The sequence below is a fragment of the Moschus berezovskii genome, chromosome 13, assembly GCF_049115385.1.
Source record: "Moschus berezovskii isolate FMDL1 chromosome 13, NW_MosBer_1.0, whole genome shotgun sequence".
Lineage (NCBI taxonomy): Eukaryota > Metazoa > Chordata > Mammalia > Artiodactyla > Moschidae > Moschus > Moschus berezovskii.
This window is the reverse complement of record NC_142472.1, coordinates 9,162,457-9,183,201: the sequence shown is the minus strand read 5'-3', so window position 1 is coordinate 9,183,201 and position 20,745 is coordinate 9,162,457. Positions and strand designations below refer to the sequence as shown.

At 44.4% G+C, this 20,745-nt stretch overlaps 1 protein-coding gene across 2 annotated transcripts in view; it reads left to right on the top strand.

The window, feature by feature from the left end:
• ITGBL1 (integrin subunit beta like 1) overlaps positions 1-20,745 on the top strand; it is a 229,524-nt gene that overhangs the window by 183,856 nt on the left and 24,923 nt on the right. For both annotated transcript variants that reach the window (XM_088842628.1, XM_055426638.2), the window contains exon 8: positions 6,157-6,273. In XM_088842628.1, the coding sequence (XP_088698754.1) occupies positions 6,157-6,273 (117 nt within the window). The remainder of the gene's footprint in view (positions 1-6,156; positions 6,274-20,745) is intronic.

The window sequence follows — 20,745 nt, the reverse complement described above, 5'->3', positions numbered from 1 at the left end:
CAGGTCTATGCCTGGATGTAATAGGATTTTTTTATAGTTTTTAATTGGAGGATGGTTGCTTTACAATGTTGTGTTGGTTTCTGATATACGACAACATGAATCAGCTATAAGTATACATATATCCTCTTCCTCTTGAACCTCCCACCCACCATCCCATCCCCGCCCCCACCTCCCCAGGTCATCACAGAGCACCAGGCTGAACTCCCTGTGTTTCGCAGCAGCGTCCCACTAGCCAACTATTTCACACATGGTAGTGTATGAACGTCAATGACACTCTATTCGTCCCACCCTCTCCCTTCCCTACCCTGTGTCCACCAGTCTATTCTGTACATCTGTGTCACTATTCCTGTCCTACAAATGGGTTCATCAGTACCATTTCTCTAGATTCTCTTTGTATGTGTTAGTATGTGACATTTGTTTTTCCCTTTCTGATTTACTTCACTCTGTATGAGACTCTAGGTTCCTCCACCTCAGTGTAACTGACCGAGTTTTCTTTCTTTTTATGGCTGAGTTTTGTTTGCAGAATCCCTAAACTTTGTGAAGCAAGCTGCCACCCACTGTCTGGCCAATAGATTTACCAGCTAGGAAGAAGGAGATTCCTTTTCTCCTTTGGATTGCCTCATTCAAGATTGACCACATTGATTAATTACTTACGCTCCACTTTTCCAATTCCATTCATTCTCTGATTTTTTTTAACCTTGAAACTATTGCTTAGTTTCTGAGTTATATTGGTAAATGAGTGTGATATGGCTACCTATTTATAAAATTTTGTTAGAAATAAGTGAATTGAGTAATTTTAGTTGTTGTTATAGAAACTAATCTTAAGGGTGAAATAATGAGATCATCTTAGAGGTCTAATATACTTCCTCTGTGATATTCTCCTCAAGACCTTGGGAAAGCTTTACAGAAGAGTGAAGTCTGCTGCTCCCATATCGCCATTTCAATTTTAGACACTCTTGATAGACAACAGAAAATGATATCACTACATCATTTGCTTAAATGTCTTGCGTGCATGCTCAGTCACTAAGTTATGTCCAACTGTTTGAGACCCCCGTGGACTGTAGCCCGCCAGACTTCTCTGTCCATGGAACTTCCCAGATAAGAATACTGGAGCAACTTGCCATTTTCTCCTCCATGGGATCTTCCTGACCCAGGGATCGAACCTTCATCTCTTGAGTCTTCTGCATTAGCATGCGGATTATTTACCTTCTGCACAAAGGTCTGTGATTGATTACTTTAATCTTTGTATACTAAGAAAATATGAATGGAAGGATTGACATTTATCCACGTTTTTAAAAAGTCACCAGCATCTGTTCCTTGACTAGTTGAAGCAGTGTCAGTGTGGCTTGAATTATAAGACACCTTACTGCTCACTTTGAAGCAGTAGGTGAGGGTGCCTCTTCGCTTTAAATTTGTCTGATGGAAGATGACTTTATTCTCACACACAAAATATCTGTACTTAGATGAAATGGTACAGAATATTATAGTTCTCAAGTGTTTAATTCCTCCTTGTGGAAATTTCAAGGGAACTTCAGATGCATTTGGCAGGAGCTTTTCCTGGTGCAATCAGGTTGCTATGGTAAACCTATTATTTTAGGCGAAGGACGACTGTGTTAGTGAAGTGCTAATCTCTTTTCTGTTTTATGTGAGCCCCTAATTACTCTCCCACTGTTGAGCCTGTATGCAAGTGTGGTTTTTGCTGTTTTAAAAAGTAGAAGAAAATAAGGTTGTAGAGAGTGTAACTGCTGTTACCAGGCTGGCAGGTGCCTTTGATGATATGTTGCTCTTCTTAAATAATCTCATTCTGGATCAGAAAATATAGTTGATTTTTTTTTTTTTTGGAGAAATAGAAAGAAATGGATTTTATGTGAGTTATTGAAATTACAGCTTCTCAACATGTTTTTAAATTATAAATATGTAAATAATAATATCTTTGGCCACCTCATGCGACGAGTTGACTCACTAGAAAAGACTCCGATGCTGGGAAAGGTTGGGGGCGGGAGGAGAAGGGGACGACCAAGAATGAGATGGCTGGATGGCATCACCGACTCTGTGGACATGAGTTTGAGTGAACTCCGGGAGTTGGTGATGGACAGGGAGGCCTGGCGTGCTGTGATTCATGGGGTCGCAGAGAGTCGGAAACGACTGAGCGACTGAAATGAACTGAACTGAAATAATAATATCTATCACAGATATTATACAGTTACAGATCCCACCTACAATTCAGTTCAGTCGCTTAGTCCTGTCTGACTCTTTTTGACCCCATGGACTGCAGCAGGCCAGGCTTCCTTGTCCTTCACCATCTTCCAGTGTTTGCTCAAACTCATGTCCATTTAGTGAGTGATGCTACCCAACTATCTCATCCTCTGTCATTCCCTTCTCCTTCTACCTTCAATCTTTCCCAGCATCAGGGTCTTTTCCAAGGAGTCTGCTCTTCGCATCAGGTGGCCAGAGTTCTGGAGCTTCGGCTTCAGCATCAGTCCTTCCAATGAATATTCAGAGCTGATTTCCTTTAGGATTGACTGCTTTGATCTTGCTGTCCAAGGGACTCTCAAGAGTCTTCTCCAGCACCACAATTCAAAGCATCAGTTCTTCAGTTTTCAGCCTTCTTTATGGTCCATCTCCTACATCTGTACATGACTCCTGGAAAAACCATAGCTTTGACTATGCAGACCTTATTCAGCAAAGTGATGTCTCTGCTTTTTAATACGTTGTCTAGATTGGTTATAGCTTTTCTTCCAAGAAGCAGTCATCTTCTAATTTCATGGCTGTAGTCACCATCTGAAGTAATTTTGGAGCCTAAGAAAATAAAGTCTGTCACTGCATGAACCCACCCACAGTCTGAAACAAAGGGATCACTACTTACAGTGGGGCTCAGGTGTGTATTTAGTAAAAAGTTTGAATTCAGTGATCTACTAATGGTGTGAACTAAGTACTGTGGGATTAGAGAGAAGATTGCATTCCAACAGGTGACTAAACTAATCAGGGAGGACAACGGAGGGTCTATGGAGGAGATTAGTTTTAAATAGTCTATTGAACACTAGGTTGAATTTTATAGAGAAAGTTGTAGAATATACGGCCAGTGAAATGTAGAAATTTAAACCCCTATGGGGAGTTCCCTGGTGGTTCCTCCGAGCTCTCACTGCCAAGGGCCCGGGTTCAGTCCCTGGTTGGGGAACTAAAATCCCACATGCTGTGAAGAGCAGTCAAAAAAGTTTTTAAAACCTCACATGCTTTAATATTCTGTTTTGTTTATATACCATAATTTTATTAATGAGTCTGGATCTGATAGATATTTGTGTTTAATCTTTTAAACTGTGACTAAGTAATAGATATTGAAGTAAATTAATTAATTCTTCCTCAAGTGAAAAATATAAACACATATGCCAGTAGTTAGTTCATGCTTGTCAAAGAAACCAATCATACATAGTCAGGAAACTTATTATATGCCTCAAAATGTTAATAAAATGGTCACCATAAGCACATATACCCTCAAACTTAAGAATTGATGTTGTCCTGGTAACCAGTGGTGGTTTACGTCTCAGGAATGGTGTGATTGATGTTTCCCATGTCTGGCCAGCATGGACTAGTCAACCATACTCACTGCTGCTGTGTGTAGTTTGCCTCTGTCCACAGTCCGGATCATTGTTGTCATTCACACACCTACCCATGAGAGGGCCAGTGTGTTCATGCACAGCAGGCAATATTATGCACGGCTCAGAAAATCTGGGTTGTAGCACCAACATGGCTACAAGGCTAATGTCTACTTTGCTCACCTTCGGCAAATCATTTAGCCTCAGTGTACTTGAGTGCCCTCATCTCTTAAATAAATTGTAGAAACTCATGGATCCTCATGACATTTTACAAAAAATAAATGCATGCTGGTATATATTTTTCCAGGGACAAATCCGGGGTCTACCAGTTAGATCCAGGGTCTACCAGTTAGAATTCTTGATTGCTAACAATAGTCACCAATTTCATTCTAGATAGTATATTAAAAAGCGGAGACGTTACTTTGCCAACAAAGTTCCATCTAGTCAAAGCTATGGTTTTTCCAGTGGTCATGTATGGATGTGAGAGTTGGACTATAAAGAAAGCTGAGTGCTGAAGAATTGATGCTTTTGAACTGTGGTGCTGGAGAAGACTCCTGAGAGTCCCTTGGACTGCAAGGAGATCCAACCAGTCCATTCTAGAGGAGATCAATCCTGGGTGTTCATTGGAAGGACTGATGCTGAAGCTGAAACTCCAATACTTTGGCCACCTCATGCGACGAGTTGACTCACTGGAAAAGACTCTGATGCTGGGAGGGTTTGGGGGCGGGAGGAGAAGGGGACAACAGAGAATGAGGTGGCTGGATGGCATCACCAACTCGATGGACATGAGTCTGAGTGAACTCTGGGAGTTGGTGATGGACAGGGAGGCCTGGCGTGCTGTGATTCATGGGGTCGCAAAGAGTCGGACACGACTGAGTGAGTGAACTGAACTCATTCATTGAGATGAAAAAGTATTTTATTCCAAGGGCTTAGGCTCAGAGTGCAAGCTTGGACAGTCCGCTCACACAGCAACCCAGGGAAGCAAGGCACTGCCACGAACCAGCCGTCACTTTGGAGCTTCCTCCTCCATGCACCGAGCTCCACTACCCCTGGAGGCGCACCGCTGCGCTGTCACACTCGCCACTCTGCTGCGTCCCCTGTGCCTTGCTTTCATCCTCTAGAATCCAAGCCCTGGCCAGGGTATCTGGTGTGCCCCGCTCGGTCTGCCAGCCCCCTAGAAGAGGGGGTATCTCTGGGGGAGGGGGAGGGCTCTGTCTCCTGCTGACCTCGGTTCTGCATCCAAGTAGAAAGACGGGTTGAAGGGCGGCCAGAACAACACTATCTATTGCCGTATCTTTCACCAGATTCTCAAAGGGACCATGGCCCTGCCACTTCTGCCAGAAAAGATTATGAATCACTGCATTAGATTATCTTTAATTACAGCTCTGAAGTGATACGATTCTAAATACTAATTTTTCTTTTTCCTATCGTATCCCAGCTCAGAATTTCTTTAACGTGATACAAATGCAGTAGCAGAATGACTAACAACATTGCAGGGTCAGCCCTGAAGTATCTTATGATCATTTCAGTGGGTGTGTAATTACGATGGTTGGGATAATGACAGGGAGTCAACAGATGTCTTGGAGTAGTCACTCGGCTGAATTTCTGGCAAACCAGTCCCAATTCCTCAGAAAAAATGAACTGTGCTTTCTCACACAGCCTCCTGGAGCTCCGTGATGATATATTAAGATACAATATGGCTGAATGTTTAGATGCACAGACTTTAAGTATGATGAGAATAGATGTGAATTTGGAATCTATCCCTTGAGAGCTGGTTTAGCAGAGAAAGTTACTTGGCCTCAATATGTCTCCATCTCCTCTTTAGTAAAATGATAGTGATAATGTTAGTGCATGTGTGGTACCATGAATACAAAAGGATGGAATTGAAGAAATTATAGGGTTTGAGGCATAGTTACAGCTCAGGAAATAATGGCTAAAGTCATAAGGAAAACAAGAAATTCCCAAACTGTGAACCAAACTCAATTCCAAAACAAGTTTCTACTTTTAAACTTTAAGTCAAGGTTAATAAAGATATTTAGGACATGAACTCTGACCCACATCCCATGTTAAGAAGAATCCTGTGAAGTCAAAAACTGACACCAAATCACCACTAAAATATCAGGTTGAAATGTACCCATAAGATTTTTTTTTTTTCTTATGTGGCAGACAGACCCAAATTAAAAATATTTTTTAATGACCATATTAGTTCAAATTGTGTCAGAATAAATAAAACTGATTCAGCTATGTTAAATGGTCTTCTCATAGTGGAATATGAAATATCCAGGGAGTTTCATCATTGAATTAGTCTTCAAAAACAGAACATGGAAAGTAGAAAACAGGAGTCACCCATAAGCCAGGAGTTGTCACTTCAGCTCCAGCTCAGCCTCCTTGGAATTTATGTTTGACCTTCAGCTTAACCTTAGGGATGTAGGAAAAGGTATTTGCTGAATTGTTAGCAGACACAGACCAGGAGGTCTGGGTCTAATCACATGCTTGTTTTCCTGAAAAGTCTTCCTGATTCCGTGGGTCTCCTAATGAGTGTGTTCCCCTGTGTGTTTTGCAGGTAAGTGTGAATGTGGCAAGTGCACTTGCTACCCGCCGGGAGACAACAGGGTGTACGGCAAGACGTGTGAATGTGACGATCGTCGTTGTGAAGATTTGGACGGCGTGGTCTGTGGAGGTGAGCAATTCTCACAGCTCTCTGCCTGCAACCTGCGTTATCTGCTTTTCTTATTCTACTTCTCCTTTTAAAAGAAGTTCTGTTAAAAAGAAGATATACAAAAAGCCACATACAGTTGGCATATGGTAGTGGTGGTGGTGGTTTAGTTGCTAAGGCATGTCCGACTCTTGTGACCCCATGGACTGTAGCCCCCCAGGTTCCATGGGATTCTCCAGGCAAGAATACTGGAGTGGGTTGCCATTTCCTTCTCTACAATTAGCATATACATATATGCATGCTGCTGCTGCTGCTAAGTCACTTCAGTCGTGTCCGACTCTGTGCGACCCCATAGACGGCAGCCAACCAGGCTCCACTGTCCCTGGGATTCTCTGGCAAGAACACTGGAGTGGGTATACAATTAGACCTATACAGTTAGTCATATACAATTGGGTTGGTAATGACCTCGTACTCTGAGTTTAGTCCATGTGTATGTATGTGAAAGGACACAACATCCTATCTGTAAAAGAAGATGGACACTAAACCAGATTCTCTGAAGACAGGGAAAGGGTTTGCTTCAACCAAGCAGTTTCCAGTTTTTATTACTCTACTGATAAAAATTGATCCAGGAAGTATCACCTGAGACTTGAAAATAGAAAAAAGCAGTAAGACACACTCCAAGTTAATTACACAGTAACAAGAGATATTCACAGTTTTCATAGTGAATCAGAGACCCAGACACAAGCTTGTTACTGTTGGTTGCTCAGTCATGTCCAGCTCTTTGCAACCCCGTGGACTCCTCTGTCTATGGGATTCCCCAGGCAAGAATATTGCAGTGGGTTGCCATTCCCTTCTCCAGGAGATCTTCCGACCCAGGGATCAAACCCGTGTCTCCTGCATTGCAGGCAGATTTCTTATCACCTGAGCCACCAGTGATAAGCAACATAAAGGAAGAAGGAGGCAGATAGAGGGTCGTTACAAAGGTAATACTGCAAAAAGGAAAGTCGCAGGGATAGAATGTTGCAGTGTCCACCTGAGCTTCATCCAGGGGAGGGGATGAGGGCACCGTGGTTCCATTTCAGTCTTGCAAAGATCCATATTGTAGAAGGTGCATGTTGATATGGCCCCTCCCAGGTTTCTAGGACAGTCGAGGTGAACTGGACATGAAATCGCACAAACAGAATATAACTCTATCTCTTTAAGATAATCACCATAATGAATTGGGTATTGTTATTGGGGGGAAAGCCCCCAAAGTCACATATAAGTGAAGGGAGCTGACCATCCATCTCTGTCATCTCTCTGACCACCACGTATGGCTGTCTAGCAACTCTCTAACCAACTATAAAACACTTGGAATTTCATCAAGAGTATTTTCCTCTTTCGTTTTTCTGTGAACCAAGGGAAACGGCCTTTTTTATAATAACTCTTGGGCCGGGTGTTTTATCTCTCCCAGTTCCCATGACAGCCATCCTCAAAGATTGTTCCTCCTATCCTAATCTCATAAACAGAAAAGTGAGTGAGGTTTGGGGCATTAATGTCCCATCTCTGAAAAGTGCCAGACCCAATGGTAGGAGCTGTGGAGTTTTAGTTCACAGATCTCTTGCTAAACCACAGTTTTCCCCAGAGTGACATACAACTGTTTCTACTTTCTGTCAATATTACGATTTTCCCTTTACTTCTAGTAGTCATCAGAAATATCTAAACAGACTATAGTCCTTTTTATTGTTGTCATTAAGTACCTGACATAGTACAGACCTGTTGTATATACATACCCATAAAATAATGAATCCTGCTCCCCCCAGTGAATCTCTCTTTCTCTCCAGCTTTGGGGAGGAAATCAACATAAAACAAATCTATATATCTTCTTGTTAGATGAGAGCAAATGTTTACAAGGTAAATGAGAAAACATCTCACAGTGATAGTATTTTAATTTTCTACTCTCCGTGTCTCCACTTTGTCCATCTACCCAGAGTTGTCTGTGCTCTGGGGGCAGGTGGGGGGTACTGACTCCCATTAGCCAAACCAGTAAATGTACAAACTAAACATCAATTACTTGATGCCATACAATCAGAAATGTAATTGCCCTAGAGACTAGAACTTTTGTAAAAAAAGAAAAAAAAAAAAAACTATGAGAAGTTAGAATCTGAGATTAAGATTTGGATGCAAGTCATTTATTGGAAGGGGATTCCCAGGTGGCTGAGTGGTAAAGAATCTGCCTGCCAATGCAGGAGGCACAGGAGGCGTGGGTTCAATCACTGGGTTGGGAAGATCCCCTGGAGGAAGAAATGGCAACCCACTCCAGTATTCTTGCCAGGAAAATCCAAGGGACAGAGGAGCCTGAAAGGCTGCAGTCCATGGGGTCACAAAGAGTCAGACACGACTGAGCACGTGTGAGTATGAGTTTATTGGAAAAGGAAATGAGTTACTGGTAGGACAGTGGGAAGACGTGACAATGGAGAAGGGGCAGCCAGTGAAGACCGTGCTATCAACCCAGTTACTGCTGTGGTCAATTGGAGCTTCATCCCAGTTCAGAGAAGGAAATTCTAGAGGTCCAAGTAAAGCACACAATTCTTCTATCAACCCAGTCATGGGTTGAGGATTGCTTCTCAGTTCAGTTCAGTTCAGTCGCTCAGTCGTGTCTGACTCTCTGTGACCCCATGAATCACAGCACACCAGGCCTCCCTGTCCATCACCAACTCCCAGAGTTCACTCAAACTCATGTCCACAGAGTCGGTGATGCCATCCAGCCATCTCATTCTCAGTTGTCCCCTTCTCCTCCTGCCCCTAATCCCTCCCAGCATCAGTCTTTTCCAGTGTCAACTCATCGCATGAGGTGGCCAAAGGATTGGAATTTCAGCTTTAGCATCAGTCCTTCCAATGAACACCCAGGACTGATCTCCTTGCAGTCCAAGAGACTCTCAAGAGTCTTCTGCTTCTAGGAGGCATTAATTCCCAGGACACACCCAGCCTGTCCCACAGGTACCTGGTCAGAGCAGGCTTCGGTGGCTGGAGTAAACCTCTGGGCAGAGAACCTCAGGGGGTGCTGAGTGAAAGCCATCATAACAGGAAGGATGGCGCTGCTGAGACACTACCGCAAAAGGGCCCCCAACTCTCCTGCCAGGTGGTCTGTCCTTTCTGGATAGTGCAGATTCTCATTCTTTAACATCATCTACATGTCGCTGATCATCCAATCTGCCCTCTTTCTGGTTGGATGCAGGATGAAGCACAGTAGATTAGGCAGTAACTGGAATTGTGTTGATCTATTAATACCTTATCGGAGAAGGCAATGGCACCACACTCCAGTACACTTGCCTGGAGCGTCCCAGGGACGGGGGAGCCTGGTGGGCTGCAGTCCATGGGGTCGCTGAGAGTCAGACATAACTGAGCGACTTCAGTTTCACTTTTCGCTTTCATGCATTGGAGAAGGAAATGGCAACCCACTCCAGTGTTCTTGCCTGGAGAATCCCAGGGACGGGGGAGCCTGGTGGTCTTCCATCTATGGGGTCGCACAGAGTCGGACACGACTGAAGCGACTTAGCAGCAGCAGCATTAATACCTTATTCTCCTGGTAGAGCCTTGGCTATGATTTTCAAGATCCTTCCTCACATATTAGAGATTAATTCCTAGGTGGTTGATCTTCCCCAATATAGACGATATTGGAACGTAATTATCAGAGGACGAACGTGTCTCAAGGTTGGGGAAAACGTTGCTGCTGCCTCTGTGTGTCTTGCCACGGGTGTGCTCTCTCAGTCGTGTCCGACTCTTTTGCGACCCCATGGCCTGTAGCCCGCCAGGCTCCTCGTCCATGGGAGTTCTCAGGCAAAAATACTGGAGTGGATTGCCATTTTCTCCTCCAGGGGATCATCCTGACCCAGGGATCGAACCCGAGTCCCTTACATCTCCTACACTGGCAGGCAGATTCTTTACCACTGGGTGTGTCTGCTAGCACCTGACACATACTAATCAGATAAGCATAGCATCTTTGACCTGTATAACCAGATAGATTCTATCAGTGCCTTTTCTTAAATGTTAGCAACCCACTCTGAAAAATCACTTGTGCATTTAATTTCATGTTTTATAGACCAAAGGATCTCAGAACACTTTTCAAGTATGTAAAGGAAACATACCTTGGAAATTCCCCTTGAAAATATTTTATGTTGTTCTTTTTTAAAAATATGTTTATTTATTTGGCTATATCAGGTCTCAGCTGTGGCGAATGGGCTTTCTAGTCGTAGCATGCAGGCTCCAGAGCATGCAGGCTCTGCAGTTGTGACCCGTGGGCTTAGTTGCCTCACAGCATGTGAGATATTAGTTCCCTGGACCAGGGATTGAACCCACGTCCCCCACATTGGAAGGTGGATTCTTGACCACCGGACCGCCAGGGATGTCCCCATGTGGTTGTTCTTAAATTTCACTTTGATATTTGAATAATGTCCTTGAGAGATTTGGGGTTAGATTGATACCATTAATTTAAAAGGTGTCTGTGGATAACAATGATCGATTTCACTTCCCTTCTCCTGCTTTCTCTGAGCCCTGAAGCCCAGGTGACAGCATGAATCCTTACATTCTGCCACAGATCTTGCACTGGAGCCTATGCACACATCTGTACACGTTCCAGTGTGTAGTTTTTTTGCTTTGCTTTTCGTTCACTTGTGAATCTTTACTATGATGGTGGCTCAATCCTACTACTTGGAGGAGGTTAGTTCCAGGAGAGGGGGAGATGTCCGCATCAGTGGTCAGCTCGTGTGTATCCATAGTGACTTCTAGCTGGAAATGCTGCACATCGTTTCCAATCCACACGGACGCTCTGGAAGTGTTCCTCAACAAGGTAAGTCCAGTGTTGGTATTCCTGGTGGCTGTGGTCTATAAAGGGGCTTCCGTAGTGGCTCAGATGGTAAAGGATCTGCCTGCAATGTAGGAGACCCGGGTTCGATCCCTGGATCGTGAAGATTCCCTAGAGAAGGAAATGGCAACCCACTCCAGTATGCTTGTCCGGAGAATTCCATAGACAGAGGAGGCTGGTGGGCTACAATCCAGGGGATCGCAAAGAATCAGACATGACTGAGCAGCTAACACACACATGGTTTATAAAGGTGCCATACACATGGTTTATAAAGGTGCCATGAACAGGGAGTTGGCAAATACTGACTCTTGAGGGAAATACGGGGCTAGCTAGGATCCCACCTCTGCTCCTCGCATTTTCAAAAACTGATCAGTACATAACCCTGTTTCATGTGTGTTTCTATGTGAAGACATACTGTGTCAACATAAAGTTGATTCACTAACATTGAGCTCATGGCCAGCAGCCCTATAACTCATGCCTGAACGAAGATGATTTGGCTCACAGGTTTCTCTGTAAGCCTTTTTGCACTTAGGAATGCTGTCTAGCACTTTATCTCTGTACTTGGGGGCCATCGAAAACATCAAGGTCACCAACGGAAGGTGCAAAAATGCGAAGTCTAGCACCAACTATACTGGGAAAAGAACACTGGTTTCCAGTGGAAGAACTGAGCTAAGAAAGCAGAGCGTGACCTTCTTTGACCTTCACTGGGAGTGTGAACCTTGCACACCTCCATTTTTCACCATTTGCCCTGTGTTCCCAAATGACCTGGAAAGCTTCTTGACTATTGATTTCAGGAATACAAATAAATGTTAGGGAGTAGGCAAATTCTCAAATATGGAATCTTCAAATAATGAGGATCAAGTGTAATTCATATTCTCACTGGAAACATCACCTCCCATGTGAGTTTTTCCCTTGGCTTCAAATTGTGATTTCTTTAAGACAGTTGTGGAAGGAATTGTTTGAGCCTTGACTGTTATAGGGGTTCCCTGGTAGCTCAGCAGTGGCAGTACCACCCTGAACACACCTGATCTCGTCTGATCTTGGAAGCTAAGCAGCGTTGGGCCTGATAAGGACTTGGATGGGAGACTGCCTGGGAATATCGGGTACTGTAGGCTTTGGGCTTCTCTGGTGGCTCAGATGGTAAAGAATCTGCCTACAATGCAGGAGACCTGGGTTCGATCCCTGGGTCGGGAAGATCCCCTGGAGACCAGGAAATGGCAACCCACTCCACTATTTTTGCCTGGAGAATCCCATGGACAGAGAAGCCTGGCAGCCTACAGTCCCTGGGACCACAAAAAGTCAGACATGACTGAATGAGTAACACTGACTATTGTAGTCTTTAATTTAATTAATTAATTTATTTGGCTGCACCTTGCAGCATGTGGGATCTTAGTTCCCTGACCAGGGATCGAACCCATGTCTCCCTGCATTAGAAGCATAGAGTCTTAACCACTGGAACACCAGGGGAGTCCCTTGAATTTCATTTTTTTCCTCTGCTGTTCTCTGGAAAGAAATTACAAGAGACATGCTGTTAATTAACAAGTTTGAACATACAGTAATTCCAGTATTAAAATATATGGCATACTATACCTATTGATAAGGAGACCACAAGTTCCCTTCACAAACATTTATATAAATGTAATTTGCTATTTAGAAATATAAAAGGCAAATTATAATGTCAGTTAAGTCTACAGACATTAGGCTCTCTTGGTTCCAACCTTGGGCACTCACTTATTCCCAATATAACCTGAGGCAGTTTACATATCCCACTTCTCTCACCTGTAAAAGATGATTATATGTCTCTTGTAGGGTTGTTGTGAGATTGAATGAGTTAATGCATGTAAAGTACTCAGGGTTGTATCCAGCACACGTCACATGCAGATAGATATTACTGTCCTTAGTGTTGTGTGTGGGCTAAGGCACCTCAGTCGTGTCTGACTCTTTGCGACCCTGTGGACTGAAGCCCACCAGCTCCTCTGTCCGTGAGATTCTCTAGGCAAGAACACTAGAGTGGGTTGCCATGCCCTTCTCCGGGGATCTTCCCGGCCCAGGGATGAACCCACATCTCATGTCTCCTGCATTGGCAGGCTGATTCTTTACCACGAGCACCACCTGGGAAGCCCATCATTAGTGTTATATACATATATAAAGGATGAAAGACAGAACCAGTTCAGGAGGAGTTTATGCTGTGAATTATAGTAAACCATGGGACACAGACCAGAACTCATGTTTGCTTATTAATTCCGTTTTATAACAGTTTATTCAGAATGATGACTGTCTGCTTTTTTCTTTGCATAAAGCCATCTTTATCCTCACACTTGACATTGAGCTACCAAATCAAAGTGGCCACATGCATCTCAGGAGTGTTTTTAGTGGCTCTTACTCAGCAGGGTACCTAGAAGGAAGCATCTCATGGGTTTACAAGCGTGAAGTAACACAAATAAGATGACACTGGCCCTTAAGGTTCGAACCACCACATGCATCGCCAGTATCTGTATTCCTGAAAACACCCATTATCATAAGAAAATATTATCTTATTTCATATTATCCCATCAGGTATATAGCACATAATTAAGTCAACAAATACTTGTTCCATGTAATGACCGTCACTGCCCCTCAAACACAAGCATGCCTGTAATTTCTCCTGGACACCTTTACCTCTGACCTGTCTGCTTGCATTCCTCTTGGTTCACTCTTTTTTTTCAAAATATTTTTGCTTGAAGCAGACTTTTAAGCAGAACACTTAGTTTGCTTTTAAAAATGTATATTTATTTATTTGGCTGCAGCAGGGCTTGGTTGTGACATGTGGGATCTTTCCTGGAGGCACACAGGCCCTCTAGTTGTGGCGCCTGCTCTCCAGAGTGCTCAGGCCTCAGTAGTTGTAGCCTGCACGCTCGGTAATTCCATGGCATGTGGGATCTTAGTTCTCCGACCAGGGATCGAACCTGTGTCCCCTGCATAGCAAGGTGGATTCTTAACCACTGGGCCACCAGGGAAGTCCCATCTTAGTTTAATCTTTAACCCATGGAAACTTGCTCTGTCTCCCACCATTCTGCCTAACTGGCTCTCTGGGGTTAGGCATAGTTCCCAGTTGCCCAAATCTGAGGTGCCATTCAGTTCTCATTCTGCGTGGCCACTTTTTGGCATGGGGTTGTGGTTCCTCTTGACACGGTCTTCTCCCAGGGCCTCAGAAGCACCTTACCCCGTTTCCTCTCTCTCTTCCCTCGTAATCACTTTATCTTATCTCCCAGAGGCAGAAGGAAGCAGTTGTTTTTGTTCAGTTGCTAGTTCAGTTCAGTTCAGTTCAGTCACTCAGTCGTGTCCAACTCTCTGCGACCCCATGAATCACAGCACGCCAGGCCTCCCTGTCCATCACCAACTCCTGGAGTTCACTCAAACTCAAGTCCACAGAGTCGGTGATGCCATCCAGCCATCTCATTCTCGGTCATCCCCTTCTCCTCCTGCCCCCAACCCTTCCCAGCATCAGAGTCTTTTCCACTGAGTCAACTCGTTGCATGAGGTGGCCAAAGTATTGCAGTTTCAGCTTTAGCATCAGTCCTTCCAGTGAACACCCAGGATCGATCTCCCTTAGAATGGACTGGTTGGATCTCCTTGCAGTACAAGGGACTCTCAAGAGTCTTCTCCAACACCACAGTTCAAAAGCATCGATTCTTCGGCGATCAGCTTTCTTCACAGTCCAACTCTCACATCCATACATGACCACGGGAAAAACCATAGCCTTGACTAGACGGACCTTTTTTGGCAAAGTACTGTATCTGCTTTTTAATATATTATCAAGGTTGATCATAACTTTCCTTCCAAGGAGTAAGCATCTTTTAATTTCATGGCTGCAATCAGCATCTGCAGTGATTTTGGAGCCCAAAAAAACAAAGTCTGACAGTGTTTCCACTGTTTCCCCATCTATTTCCCATGAAGTGATGGGACCAGATGCCATGATCTTAGTTTTCTGAATGTTGAGCTTCAAGCCAACCTTTTCACTCTCCTCTTTCACTTTCATCAAGAGGCTTTTGAGTTCCTCTTCACTTTCTGCCATAAGGGTAGTGTCATCTGCATATCTGAGGTTATTGATATTTCTCCCAGCAATCTTGATTCCAGCCTGTGCTTCTTCCAGCCCAGCGTGCCTCAGGATGTACTCTGCATATAAGTTAAATAAGCAAGGTGACAATATACAGCCTTGACGTACTCCCTTTCCTATTTGGAACCAGTCTGTTGTTCCATGTCCAGTTCTGACTGTTGCTTCCTGACCTGCATACAGGTTTCTCAAGAGGCAGGTCAGGTGGTCTGGTATTCCCACCTCTTTCAGAATTTTCCACAGTTTACTGTGATCCATACAGTCAAAGGCTTTGGCATAGTCAATGAAGCAGAAATAGATGTTTTTCTGGAACTCTCTTGCTTTCTCCATGATCCAGCGGATGTTGGCAATTTGATCTCTGGTGCCTCTCCTTTTTCTAAAACCTGCTTGAACATCTGGGAGTTCACAGTTCACATATTGCTGAAGCCTGGCTTGGAGAATTTTGAGCATGACTTTACTAGCGTGTGAGATGAGTGCAATTGTGCAGTAGTTTGAGCATTCTTTGGCATTGCCTTTCTTTGGGATTAGAATGAAGACTGACCTTTTCCAGTCCTGTGGCCACTGCTGAGTTTTCCAAATTTGCTGGCATATTGAGTGCAGCACTTTCACAGCATCATCTTTCAAGATTTGAAATAGCTCAACTGGAATTCCATCACCTCTACTAGCTTTGTTCGTAGTGATGCTCTCTAAGGCCCACTTGACTTCACGTTCCAAGATGTCTGGCTCTAGGTCAGTGATCACATTATCGTGACTATCTTGGTCGTGAAGATCTTTTTTGTACAGTTCTTCTGTGTATTCTTGTGTTGTTGGAAGAGGGTGTTTGCTATGACCAGTGCATTCTCTTGACAAAACTCTATTAGCCTTTGCCCTGCTTCATTCCGTGCTCCAAGGCCAAATTTGCCAGTTACTCCAGGTGTTTCTTGACTTCCTACTTTTGCATTCCAGTCCCCTATAATGAAAAGGACATCTTTTTTGGGTGTTAGTTCTAAAAGGTCTTGTAGGTCTTCATAGAACCGATTAACTTCGGCTTCTTCAGCATTACTGGTTGGGGCATAGGCCTGGATTACTGTAATATTGAATGGTTTGCCTTGGAAACGAACAGAAATCATCCTGTCATTTTTAAGATTGCATCCAAGTACTGCATTTCGGACTCTTTTGTTTACCATGATGGCTACTCCATTTCTTCTAAGGGATTCCTGCCCACAGTAGTAGATATAATGGTCATCCGAGTTAAATTCACCCATTCCAGTCCATTTTAGTTCACTGATTCCTAGAATGTCGACATTCACTCTTGCCATCTCCTGTTTGACCACTTCCAATTTGCCTTGATTCATGGACCTAACATTCCAGGTTCCTATGCAATATTGCTCTTTACAGCACCGGACCTTGTTTCTATCATTGGTCACATCCACAACTGGGTATTGGTTTTGCTTTTGCTCCATCCCTTTATTCCTTCTATAGTTATTTCTCCACTGAGCTCCAGTAGCATACTGGGCACCTACCGACCTGGGGAATTCCTCATTCAGTATCCTATCATTTTGCCCTTTGTTACTGTTCACGGGGTTCTCAAGGCAAGTATACTGAAGTGGTTTGCCATTCCCTTCTCCAGGGGACCACATTCGGCTGTGGTCCATGTGATTAGATCAGCTAGTTTCCTGTGATTATGATTTCAGTTTGTCTGCCCTCTGGTGCCCCCTAGCAATACCTACCGTCTTATTTCGGTTTCTCTTACCTTGGTCGTGGAAAATCTCTTCACAGCCGCTCCAGCAAAGTGCAGCTGCTGTACCTTACCTTGGACGAGGGGTATCTCCTCAAGGCCCCCCCTCCTGACCTTGAACGCGGAGTAGCTCCTCTCGGCCCTCCTGCGCCCGCGCAGCCACCGCCTGTTGGACGTGGGGTAGCTCCTCTCGGCCGCCGGCCCTGGCCTCAGGCGTGGGGTAGCTCCTCACGGCCGCACCTCTTTGCGTGGCTCGTTGCGCCCGGGCCGGCGTCTCTCGCGTCGCGTCTGCGCCGCCGGGGCCGGCGTCTCTCGCGTCGAAGACTCTACACATGGACATCACCAGATGGTCAACACCGAAATCAGATTGATTATATTCTTTGCAACCAAAGATGGAGAAGCTGTATACAGTTAGCGAAAACAAGACCAGGAGCTGACTGTGGCTCAGATCATGAACTCCTTATTGCGAAGTTCAGACTTAAATTGAAGAAAGTAGGGAAAACCACTAGACCATTCAGATATGACCTCAATCAAATCCCTTATGATTATACAGTGGAAGTGAGAAATAGATTTAAGGGACTAGATCTGATTGATAGAGTGCCTGATGAACTCTGGACGGAGGTTCGTGACATTGTACAGGAGACAGGGACCAAGACCATCCCCATGGAAAAGAAATGCAAAAGAGCGAAATGGCTGTCTGAGGAGGCCTTACAAATAGCTGTAAAAAGAAGAGAGGCGAAAAGCAAAGGAGAAAAGGAAAGATATAAGCATCTGAATGCAGAGTTCCAAAGAATAGCAAGGAGAGATAAGAAAGCCTTCCTCAGTGATCAATGCAAAGAAATAGAGGAAAACAACAGAATAGGAAAAACAAGAGACCTCTTCAAGAAAATTAGAGATTCCAAGGGAACTTTTCATGCAAAGATGGGCTCGATAAAGGACAGAAATGGTATGGACCTAACAGAAGCAGAAGATATTAAGAAGAGGTGGCAGGAATACACAGAAGAACTGTACAAAAAAGATCTTCACGACCAAGATAGTCACGATAATGTGATCACTGACCTAGAGCCAGACATCTTGGAATGTGAAGTCAAGTGGGCCTTAGAAAGCATCACTACGAACAAAGCTAGTGGTGGTGATGGAATTCCAGTTGAGCTATTTCAAGTCTTGAAAGATGATGCTGTGAAAGTGCTGCACTCAATATGCCAGCAGATTTGGAAAACTCAGCAGTGGCCACAGGACTGGAAGAGGTCAGTCTTCATTCCAATCCCAAAGAAAGGCAATGCCAAAGAATGCTCAAACTACCGCACAATTGCACTCATCTCCCACGCTAGTAAAGTCATGCTCAAAATTCTCCAAGCCAGGCTTCAGCAGTATGTAAACCGTGAACTCCCAGATGTTCAAGCAGGTTTTAGAAAAGGCAGAGGCACCAGAGATCAAATTGCCAACATCCGCTGGATCATGGAGAAAGCAAGAGAGTTTCAGAAAAACATCTATTTCTGCTTCATTGACTATGCCAAAGCCTTTGACTGTGTGGATCACAATAAATTGTGGAACATTCTGAAAGAGATGGGAATCCCAGACCACCTGACCTGCCTCTTGAGAAACCTGTATGCAGGTCAGGAAGCAACAGTTAGAACCGGTCATGGAACAACAGACTGGTTCCAAATAGGAAAAGGAGTGCGTCAAGGTTGTATATTGTCACCTTGCTTATTTAACTTATATGCAGAGTACATCATGAGGAACGCTGGGCTGGAAGAAGCACAAGCTGGAATCAAGATTGCTGGGAGAAATATCAATAACCTCAGATATGCAGATGACACTACCCTTATGGCAGAAAGTGAAGAGGAACTCAAAAGCCTCTTGATGAAAGTGAAAGAGGAGAGTGAAAAGGTTGGCTTGAAGCTCAACATTCAGAAAACAAAGGTCATGGCATCTGGTCCCATCACTTCATGGGAAATAGATGGAAAAACAGTGGAAACAGTGTCAGACTTTGTTTTTTTGGGCTCCAAAATCACTGCAGATGCTGATTGCAGCCATGAAATTAAAAGACGCTTGCTCCTTGGAAGGAAAGTTATGACCAACCTTGATAGTATATTAAAAAGCAGAGACATTACTTTGCCGACCAAGGTCCGTCTAGTCAAGGCAATGGTTTTTCCCGTGGTCATGTATGGATGTGAGAGTTGGACTGTGAAGAAAGCTGATCGCCGAAGAATCGATGCTTTTGAACTGTGGTGTTGGAGAAGACTCTTGAGAGTCCCTTATACTGCAAGGAGATCCAACCAGTCCATTCTAAAGGAGATCAATCCTGGATGTTCATTGGAGGGACTGATGCTAAAGCTGAAACTCCAATACTTTGGCCACCTCATGAGACGAGTTGACTCACTGGAAAAGACTCTGATGCTGGGAAAGGTTGGGGGCGGGAGGAGAAGGGGACGACGGAGAATGAGATGGCTGGATGGCATCACCGACTCTGTGGACATGAGTTTGAGTGTACTCCGGGAGTTGGTGATGGACAGGGAGGCCTGGCGTGCTGTGATTCATGGGGTCGCGGAGAGTCGGACACGACTGAGCGACTGAACTGAACTGAACTGAACTCTGTGTATTCTTGCCACCTCTTCTTAATATCTTCTGCTTGTTAGGTCCATACCATTTATGTCCTTTATTGAGCCCATCTTTGCATGAAATGTTCCCTTGGAATCTCTAATTTTCTTGAAGAGATCTCTTGTTTTTCCTATTCTGTTGTTTTCCTCTATTTCTTTGCATTGATCACTGAGGAAGGCTTTCTTATCTCTCCTTGCTATTCTTTGGAACTCTGCATTCAGCTGCTTATATCTTTCCTTTCCTCCTTTGCTTTTCGCTTCTCTTCTTTTCACAGCTATTTGTAAGGCCTCCTCAGACAGCCATTTTGCTTTTTTGCATTTCTTTTCCATGGGGATGGTCTTGGTCCCTGTCTCCTGTACAATGTCATGAACCTCCGTCCAGAGTTCATCAGGCACTCTGTCTATCAGATCTAGTCCCTTAAATCTATTTCTCACTTCCACTGTATAATCATAAGGGATTTGATTTAGGTCATACCTGAATGGTCTAGTGGTTTTCCCTACTTTCTTCAATTTAAGTCTGAATTTGGCAATAAGGAGTTCATGATCTGAGCCACAGTCAGCTCCTGGTCTTATGTCCAATTCTTTTGTGACCTCATGGATGGTAGCCTGCCAGGCTCCTCTGTCCATGGGATTTCCCAGGCAAGAATACTGGAGTGAGTTGCCATTCCCTTCTCCAGGGGATCTTCCCAACCCAGGGATTGAACCCACATCTCCTGCTTGGCAGGCAGATTCTTTATCAGCCACTGGGGGAAGCTCTCAGAGCCTGCCAATTCAGTTCAGTTCAGTCGCTCAGTCGTGTCTGACTCTCCGCGACCCCATGAATCACAGCACGCCAGGCCTCCCTGTCCATCACCAACTCCCGGAGCTCACTCAAACTCATGTCCACAGAGTCGGTGATGCCATCCAGCCATCTCATTCTCAGTCGTCCCCTTCTCCTCCCTCCCCCAACCTTTCCCAGCATCAGAGTCTTTTCCAGTGAGTCAACTTGTCGCATGAGGTGGCCAAAGTATTGGAGTTTCAGCTTCAGCATCAGTCCTTCCAATGAACACCCAGGATTGATCTCCCTTAGAATGGACTGGTTGGATCTCCTTGCGGTACAAGGGACTCTCAAGAGTCTTCTCCAACAGCATTTCCCTATAAATTGCCTTTGGATTTATTTTCTGCTGACTGTTGCTGCCCTTGCATAACCTCAGCTTCTTCCTGTTTTCTCTTAAGGTCAGTGTCTCCCAAGATGATTTCTTAG